General features: G+C 48.8%; 1 protein-coding gene across 1 annotated transcript in view; it reads right to left on the reverse strand.

The window, feature by feature from the left end:
• Positions 1-5,967, reverse strand: part of LOC131269090 (E3 ubiquitin-protein ligase HECW2-like) — a 29,418-nt gene extending 23,451 nt beyond the window's left edge. Inside the window, exons 1-6 of the mRNA XM_058271407.1 lie at positions 5,018-5,967; positions 3,349-3,799; positions 2,048-3,282; positions 1,577-1,996; positions 1,395-1,522; positions 414-580 (exon numbers count right to left, since the gene is read on the reverse strand). Coding sequence (XP_058127390.1) covers positions 414-580; positions 1,395-1,522; positions 1,577-1,996; positions 2,048-3,282; positions 3,349-3,799; positions 5,018-5,495 — 2,879 coding nt within the window. The 5' untranslated portion in view covers positions 5,496-5,967. The remainder of the gene's footprint in view (positions 1-413; positions 581-1,394; positions 1,523-1,576; positions 1,997-2,047; positions 3,283-3,348; positions 3,800-5,017) is intronic.
• Between the last annotated feature and the right edge of the window lie 4,095 nt (positions 5,968-10,062).

A 10,062-nucleotide genomic window follows, 5' to 3' on the forward strand; every position in this document is an offset into this window, starting at 1 on the left:
GCTATGCAACGCCAGCACTGACAAACGCCTACAAGTTTTGCCTCAGAAGAAAATGGGACAAGGCTACGTAGCTACTCAGAAGCATAACGCAAACGAAGAAGAGAACATTCGACGGAAACTGTCACAGGATCAACGAAGCAATGAACAACCGTAGAGGAACACCACAAGGGCTCTTCTATTTATGCACTATATGTCATAAACACGGATCGCATAGCACCGAAGAGTTTACATCCTCCACAGAAACCGACGAAACAAGCAACGGATGCATTTGGCATCGTAGATGCGTCCGAACGGACTGTGCTCTCCCTGCAAATGCTGGCGAGGATGCAGTGTACCGATAGGTGTTCTATTACAAGAGCTTCCGGACCCCACACACCCGCGAGCGGAAGCTGAAGTGGTCGTGCCACACTTACCTCAGCAGTATCGTCAGCTCGAGATCGTGGCTATAGCGATCGAGGGCGGTCGTGCCCTCGACCCGGATGGCGTTGATTTTCTCGCGCAGATTGCGTGAACAGGCCGCCGAACCGTGCCGTTCTCGTAGGATCTCCAGTATGTTGGGCTGGCGCAGAAACGCTACGACCTGCGGAGGGGAGGGGACAGTAAAAATATGTTTTAGATCAAATACGGGAATGCTTTTGGGCGATAGATGATAGAGTCTCTAAACATTAATCCGAGCTGTCCAATTGACAATGCTGAATAGAATTCTTCTAAAATCAATCCTTTGTGCACTCCTAAACCATAATTGGAAAGCAGCATTTGTAAAATTATTTAATACTGAATGAAATTAATATAAAACCTCCTATTTCCAATGAACTGTAAGACTATCTTCTAAAATCAAACTTTTGTTAATAACATTTTCTAAAATAAACTTTTGTCCCAAACTAAAATAATCTTCAACAATCGAACCTTTGTCACTTGTAAAAGAAAGCAGTATTTTTAAAACTATTCAATACAGGATTAAATTAAAATAAAACCTCCTATTTGCACCAAACTGTAAGACTACCTTCTAAAGACAAACTTCTCAAACATCTAAAATTATGGTTGAAAGATCTGTACAGCTGATTGTTTACATCTGGATTTGCATATGAAGTGTTCCGTATATGTTTTTCCATAAAGGTCTTAAAATTGAAAGTAAAATAGAAGTGTTCGCAGTTTGTTTTTTAAACTATGAAAACTCTCGTTTGGTCCCAAACTACAAAAACCGTCTAAACTCAAGCAGCTTAACCTCTAAACCAATCAAAACTGAAGAGCTTGTTTACACAGCTATCTGTTTTCCTCTAAAAAGTTCTTAAAAGTGGAAGTAAAATAAAAGGAATTTGCAGTTGCGCTTGTTTTAAACTATCCCTCTCTCAATTTTCCAAGGACAACTAAACGGAGTCAGGGTATTGTTGTACCTTGTCGTTGTAGGCGACCGGAATTTCCGGCGAACCGATGTTGGCCAACCGGGAGATGGTGGTGGGTGGACGCGGTGGCGGCACGGGTCGATCGTCGACGAACGCTCCCGCCACGAGGACGGCGGGGGCTGGCGGGGGGCCGGAGGTCAGGAGAATCGTGGGCCCTGGGCCCGCCCCTCCACCCGCGGCCTGATGGTGGCGCCCGCGCGGACCCTCCGTCGGTAGGCGCGGGTCCATGAACGACGTCTTCCGGTTGACGTGGTCGATGAAGAACTGCTTGCCGCTTTGGTCGAGCTTCGTTTCCCAGCCGGTGGGCAGGTCGGCGCCGGTGGCCGCGAAGCAGTTGACGAGCGCCACCAGGTCGCGGTTGTGCTGGTAGCGCCCGAAGCAGCCCGGATCACGCCGCACCCGCGACACCATGTGCTTGAGGGCGGCGTTCCGGTTGTAGATGGCGATGGCCTCGCCGTTCGTGTGCAGCATCGAGTAGAAGTCGGACCGGCAGATCATAAGCAGAGCCGGGTGGAACGCGCCCGAGGAGGAAGAACCAGAGGCCGTTCCGATGGAGTTGGATCGGCCACTGGTGGAGCTGGTGCGAGGGCGTGCTGAAAGAACGGCCCCGTCGGGAACCGAGATTCCTGACGACGTGGAAGCACGGTTCGAGGGCACGCCATTGCCATCGTGGCGCTGCATGTGTTCGTAGATCGTGCGCCGGATGGACTGGTAGCGGCGATCGAGCTGCTGCCGGTGCGGATCGGATCCGTGCGGCAGGGCGGTGGCGGATGTGGACGCGTGGCCCGGCCCGGGCCGCTGCCAGGAGGTGGTGCGGGTCGCGTGGTCGATGTAGAAGATCCGCCCGTGGCTATCCATTCGAGCTTCCCAAGCCGGCGGCAACGGTTCGACGTCCTGTTCGGCAAGGATGGCGCGCGCCCGCTCCGGAATCGACGGCAACCGAATGCTGGGGACATGCCGGACCACCGAGTCGGCCGACCGTGACGCCCCGGATTCGTCCGGCCCGTCCTCGGACGCTGGCGGATGGGCAATCACTAGCGAGGCGGCAAGCATTTGATCCGGCATCCGGTTGGTGCGGAGTTCCGGCGGGCCAAATTCGTCCAACAACGTCGTGGCCGTCGCTCCACTGGCCGACGCTGCCGCCGCCGCCGCCCGCAGCCTTCGTGCGTGATGCGTCGGGGTGGGTGGACATACGAGCAAATCCAGTGCCGCCATACGCGGACCACCGACGCGTGTTAGTGGACGTGGCTGGGGCCGACTCGCGCCAGCTGGCGATTGCTCGCGGAAAGAACCACCGGTAGTGGCAGAGGGAGTGAGATTCGAGTTGGGATCAGGTTCTCCAGCACCGGCCAGCAACTGCAGGGTTGAGTTGTAGTCGACGATCAGGGGCCGGGCAGTGCAACCGTAGTCCGACGAACGCCCGTTCGAGAGTGTCCTTGTCAAGGGGCGGTGCGGGCGCACCGAAGGTGCCGGAAGATCCCCGGCCGGATCGAGATCAAGCGACGCATCGCCACCGATCGCTTCGAGCCCCGGCAGCTCCAGGCCACCACCCTCCGAAGAAATGACATTTTTTACCGCCTTCCGCAAGGGCATTTTCGATATGGCGGGTGTTGCGCTACCTGCGGAAGGCATCGTTCCATCATTTCCCGACTCCGGCGCGTCATTACCATTGCTATCCAACCGTCCGGGTTGTCTTTGGTCAGAGCTACCTTCCACCTGCTCATCGTTGGCCACCTCCCCCGGTACGAGATTCGGGACTTGAGATTCATAATCGTACATTCCCCCAACCGCTCCTTCCACCTGCTCCTGCTCATCCGTATCGATGATGTCGAACGAAAACTCGCCCGCACCCTGCCGCTGCCTTTGCCGCTGCCGATGCCTTGACGACGATTCCATCGCACCCGGCACATCCAACCCGATCGGATCCCTGGGCTGCTGCTGATGCCCCCCGGTCGTCTTCGGTGGCCACGAGCGCTCAAGCGGCCGGTGCAGCTTAGTCGGGCTTTCCGCATTCGCCCCGAAGCAGAGCTCACCCGGGCCGGCTAGCTGTTTCGTGTCCACCGCTTCCGGACCGAGCCAGAAGTGATTTTTGCGTCCCCTATAACCGGACGATCGCGAAGCCGGGGTCGTCGGCGACAGGCGATTCGGGCGTACCTTCTTCTTCGTGCCATTCACGACCGGTTGTTCGACGCGGCTCGCGGTACCACCACCATCCGGCGGAAGTTCACTTTTCCGTCGCACACCAAAACAAGTGGCACTGTCCGGATCTTCGTTGGACGGTGAGGACAGTTGGCGTTCCCCCACATCGCTTGGGGATTCGGAGACGTGCAGCTTGTCTTTTTCTGCTGGGAGCGTTTCGGTCGTCTCCTTTTCCTCCAGATTGCACGGGACGATTTCTAAAAGAAAAGGAAAGGAAGAGTGGTTTTAAAAATTGAAACTCATACTATACAGCACAGTACAACTCTATTCACTTCCGGAATCCGGTTGTGCCGTTACAATCCATGCTTATCATGTTCTTGTCATTTGCTACCAAATTTTCTCAACAAATAATCAACTTGCAGTACATTATTTATACACGCACGACATACATTTTGTTAAGAGAAATGATATACTTCACAAACCAAGGTTGGATTGAATGTAGAGATGAATCATAGCAAACGAAGACTCTGTTCGGGACCCGGGAGAATTCCACGTCTCCGTGCTTTTCGTCTCCTTATTGTTGGTTTAAATAAAAAGGTTGCTATACTGACGTATAATAGAGAGATCAATTTAAACTGTTTATCATACAAGAGGAAAATTTTCAGAATAGCTTGAGGGATTTAATACGTGATGGCCTGCACTTTTCCAAATATGATAGTAGTGTACGTGTTTCGTTTCCACAAATTTCACAAATAAGGACTACTTCGGGTGTAAAACGACTGAAGTTATTTAATTAAAAAGTTTAAAATAAATTAGTTGCCAATTTTGATAGCAAAAAATAATTAATAAATGTTCTTGGGATGTTACTGACAATTTCGCATGAAGCAAGGGGCATAAACATCTTTTCGATTGAATAGCATTAAAGTACCATTCAAATGTGTTTGCTTGTTACAAATTTATGGTTTAATTTTAATGGTAATTTTATAAATGTTGAATTATAAAATGTAATAGTGAATGTCCGCGAATAGGGGGTCCGCGACAGCCGAGCGGTAGCGCCTGTTAGAAAATCGGCCCATGAGCGCCGGGGCTCACCACCTCGACGGCGTGGGTTCGAATCCCAACCGAGACCGGACCCTCCCCTGTACGAGAGGACTGACTATCCACGTACAACAGGGAAACAAGTCTCGTAAGCCCTTAACGGGGGCAGGCATGACCAAGAGGTCGTTACGCCAAGAAGAAGAATAGTGAATGTAGTGTAATTTTTGGGTCTATTTAGGCTATATTTTCTGTTTCTTTATCTGTTGAAGTTGAATGTCTCATCTAGTAGACTAAACGTAACGATACATCTTTGTGAATGACTATAATAACAAATTGTGTTTCCTGAACGCATGATCGCAAGCTTTTTGAGGCATAAATTGAGGCAGCTCGCAAACCACGGATCCAGTTCGTACTGAGGTAGAAACATTGCCTAATACCTTGGATATCGCCAAAACTGGTTCCTTCGTCATCCGGAACGTCGGCTGTGGCGGCCGGGGATTGTTCCTGCCCGCTCGGTTCGCCTGCCTTGTCCGTCGTCCCGCTTGGCTCGGTTTGTATTTCAAACATTTTCATATCCAAACATTCCTCGTAGGGCGTGGGAGGGAAGTCCTGCTGCTCGGTGGCCGCCCTGAGCTCTGGCGGTTCTTCGTCTTCCTCCTCATCGTCGTCCTCATCCTCCGAGTCGGTCTCGGACACGGGCGTTCCGTCCGCACTGCGCTCGACACTGGCGGCGTCCGCTCCCCCGATGGCCAGCCCGTGTTCACCTTCCGAGTCGGCATTTTCCGACCCATTGCGACCGGTATCGGCCGGACGGTCGGTCGCATCTTGCCTTTCCTCCGACCCCGACCGGGTACGACTGACCGGCGACGGTGCTGGAGACGGTTCCTGTTCCCCTGTCTGTGACCCGCTACTCATGCTTGTCCCCTCACGCTGGCCTGCAGCTTCCAACAGAGGCCTTCCTACACCACCACCACCGCCCTCGCGAAGCCTCTCAGGGGACTGCTGACACCGGCCAAACCCATTTCGACGGCGACGCCCGTCGGTTCTCGTCACTTGCGCCTGATTTGATTGACGATCGATTCGATACCCGTTCTTAGGTGAGAGAAGTTCTTTTGTTGATTGAGTTTTGTCTCGTCTGCTATTTTCAACGAAAACACCCCGATTGTTTACGTTTCCTGCCGTTCTTCGCTGCTCTCACACTGCGCTGTTATTATGGTTTTGCCTTCTAAACTTCGCCGTCACGGCGTAGGCCGCGCGAGCGAGCTACATCATACTGCCCTCTGGGTCGCCTAGGCCCTGCCGGCCATCACTAATTGCACCGATTTTCCAGCATTTTTCACTAAACACTTCCACTGCCACCCATAAGAACCACTGCCGTCGTGTGTGTACGCTGGTTGACTGCCGAAAACGTTTGACGTTTCCCAGCAATGCGGCTGCGTGCGTACGCACCCGCACGGAAGAGCTGTCACAATTCAACACCTCATCTTCACTATGACGTCACCGTGCAGGATGGATGCCATGCTCATAGAGGGCGCTAGTAGTGAAAGCTTGAAGCGAAAGCTTGCGCCTTGGCAGCTTCCTATTCAAGTCACAGATATCTAGAGGTGAGCAATTGCGACTCCGATTTACGAATCTGACTCACTCTTTGCATTCAATCTGAATCTTTGAATGCATAAATCTTTTAAGATTCGTGTACATGCCTGGAAGTTCAAGGATATCTGGTTGATTCAGCTATGTCTTTAAAATCGAATCTCCAATGATTCGTGAACCTATTACAATTAAACTCGGATGAACGATTCGAAATAAATCATATTTTTCACAAACAAAATCAAAACAGAAAACAGATACTGAAAATTTAAAGGAACCGTTTTAGATATATTTTTAACTCTTTATTGATATTTAGTGAACTTCTCGAGTCGCAGAGGATGCAGGATGGATAGTTGAGAGGATGCTCAGTTCTAGCACTTCTGCTTTGAATTCTTCGACAACGGATTACAAGTTGATGCAATCTACATTTACTTCAAAGCTGCATTCGATACCGTCAACCTTTCGATCCTGCTGAAAAAACTGCCGAAGTTAGGAGTGTATTGAGACCTTGTTGCGTGGCTTGAGTCGTATTTGTCTAATTGTAAACTCCAAGCCATGTTAAAATCTGGGACAGTTTCTCAGACACGCTCATAAAGCAGGCTGGGGTTCGCCAAGACAGCTTTCTTGGACCTCTTTTAGTTAATTTTACATATCAATGACATTACTCTTGCCTTAGACACTTCTTTCTATACCTGTTATTGAATTTGTGTCAGGTGTTTGGTCTCCTATTCGTAGAAATAGAATCGATCGTTCGGAAGCTGTCCAGCTTAGGTCTTCCTTGCTGGAACGACTCTTCCCTTCCAAACTAGCCAACAGTGTTCGTTCTCCTTCATTCACAATTTCCGAGCTTATATTTTTGCAAAAATCATTAACTGATTTAATTTATGCTCTATCTATCTTAACTTTTCTATCTCAACGAAGTCGCTTTTTAGGCGCCAAGTAGAGTTGAAAATGAAATTGAGACAATACTTTTTTAGAAAATAACAAATCCAGGCAAATTATTTACTTAAACGGTTTGATAATTGACCTATTAAGTGACTTATTTAACCGTGTAAGTTTATAAATTTCCTGGATTTGTTATTTTCCAGATATTGTGAACTTTTATAGAATTATCAAACACCTTATACCTGTACCTTGCGTTTAGCGTAATGACTCTTACTTCCGTCTTTTACCTATCCATTACAAAAAAAAAGAAAAAAAATCCCTATGTTTTTATTTGTTTGACGCCTTCGTCCAAGAACCGAAGAATTGCGACAAGGCAAAAATGTACACTTTTTGCTCAATTCTTTACGATAGCATGAATAATCATATCCATAGGGTTTGGAGAAACTAAGGGGTTTTTCTTCTTTAGCTTTAAAGTTAGTTACATTTGCCCGATAAGAACGATTTACAAAATGAGCTGAACGAGAAGATGCCGTCGTAGATTATTTCTAAACTAAACTACTTAAACAATAAAGCTACTTTATTTATAATCTGTCGAAGACCATTAGCTAAGTAATCTTTTCTTATTCAAATCGGTCTTAAAATCAACAAAGTGTGATTATAACAATTACCACAAAATTTAACCACTGTGCTGAACAATTGTCTTTCATAAACATCGGAAGCGGAGCTCCAACAAATAAAATTTAGCTTCCGTCAAGTCGGCCATACACCTTATCGTTATCCACAATCGGTGTGGGGATGGAAAGTTGCCTTAATTGCAGCTGCTTGTTGACAGAATGCAGGATAAACGATTAATGTACCGGCACAGAAGCCCCGGCTGATGGAAGGTTTCCCCCGATTGGGGTGAATTATTTATGACTGAGCTATGAATCGCTCGCACCAAACGCAAATTATGCGCATTATGTACGGACGTACTCATTATGCAATCATCAACCAGTTCGCCATTAGCCCACCTGGAATCGTTTCCCAAGCTCTGATGCATTGGTAGCATTCCTGTTTTCGAACGAATGTAAACCTCTGCGAGGTGCGTTTCGTTTAGAAATTCAACGGAACAATCCCGAGGCGACCCGCTTGCCGTGGAAGTGTGCTGCTTTTCCGATCGTGATTGATGCCGATCTGACAGCTCGTTCGTACCGATTTGTTCGATGAGTAGCTCGATCGCCACAGTTCCGAGATCAAATCTTCTTCACGATTCCCGAACGGCACGCAAACGCACGGTGGGGGGGACCATTGCTGTAATCGATCCAGTGTTAGAAAGGTGAAATGACTAAGGGCTGCCCAGCCGTCGGCCAGCCCCTACCAGCAAAGCACACTCTGATAAGGATCTCCGGCGAAAGAAAGAAAAACAAACAAATTGCCACTCACCGGCGCTCGTTTTGCTAGCGAAATTGCAAACGTTTGTCGGTGATCATCGCCGCTGTATCACTATCCGATCTTTCATCTCGCCCTTCCATTCGCCGGACATTCGAGGGTCGCCAGAGTTCAAAAGCTCACCGACCCATTTGACGTACCTGTCGAAATTTTCAGATCTCCAGTGTAGCAACGTGAATAAATGATTCGTGTTGTGTTTGTTCGGCCCCTGCCCTCTCCAGCAGCCACCGCGTCTGCCCATGGTAGAGATGGTTCGTTTGAGTTTCGTTTTAAGGTCAGTTTTATTTCACTTCTATTGCCAATGTTGCCACTCATTATCCTCCCGCCTTTCCATCGCTTTAATCGCTTTTTAGTTTTGTTTTTCCCCGCAATTAAATCCACCTCGCGCCTCGCGGTGTCATTTATGTAGGAGAATTATTTATTTTTATTAACTCAATTTTCGGACCGCAAATGTGTGTGTGACTCCGTTTTCGGCTTGCTCTGTTGTCCTTCTCTACTCCCTCCGTTCGCAATTCCCGTTAAATTGGGCGCACGCGTTTTCCCGCTTCGCCACGGTACCATTTCCGTTTGCCAATCCTCAGGAAGGCCACCTCCGGGGGGTTGCTTGAGCCCGTTAGGGCATTTTACGTTCGTGCTTCTTTAATGTGGCCACCGGATCCGAGGCCATCGCTTGCAAATGATTTAATACCATCGGTTGCGGCGGTTTTTTCGTATCGTTGCAATGTTCATTTCGTTTCGTTTCGTTTTCTTCCTGAAGGAAGCATCCCCAAAGCCACCCAACCCATTTCGCGTTCATTGCAGGCGATGAGTGGAATTGCAGCTAATTAAAATGTCGTTGACCACACCGCGGGCTACCGGACAAACGGTGACAACCGGCAGCCCGCTTTCGGTTGTGATTGCAAATTTGTTGCGCAAACCATTGGTGAAGCGTTTTTTTTATTTGCCTTTATTGTGGGGTAAACCGTAAAGGGCACTAACTTGACATCAATTCTAAAGATTATCGAAACTTTGTAGCTGGAATGCGTTCATGTGACCTAATTGAGCTACATCTTTGTGAAACATTCCCATTTGAAATGGTTAAAAGGAGAAAGTCATTGTGGAGGGCAATAAAATCCTAGAAGAGACATTAAAACCACATGCTTACCCAGATATGGAAATTTGTGGAAGCTTCCACAAAAGGATTATGCACAGATACAAAACCGAAAACCTATAATAGCGCATAACGTACTCATCCGCTGGCGGTCGAAACGATTAATCACTTTCGATGCGTAACTCAGCCAAAACGAGGCAACACAATCCGCCGCTTAAGCGACGAGGTTACGACCTCGCTCGGAAGGTCACATCTCATCGCTCGGGAGGCCGTGAATATTGCATCCGGCGCGGAGCACCGCTCCTTGGATTAATCGCGCGCTTGGGATGACGAGTGGAATGAGAGACGTGTGAGAACCCACGCACGCGAGACTGTCAGTCACTGCCAGGCTGCTTGGGATGGATTATGACGATGATGATGATGATGATGGGGCTTGCTCGTCTATTCTGGATACTGAACTTCGGATGGACATAGGTGAGCTTTGCTCGCTTA

This window comes from Anopheles coustani, chromosome X, assembly GCF_943734705.1.
Source record: "Anopheles coustani chromosome X, idAnoCousDA_361_x.2, whole genome shotgun sequence".
Lineage (NCBI taxonomy): Eukaryota > Metazoa > Arthropoda > Insecta > Diptera > Culicidae > Anopheles > Anopheles coustani.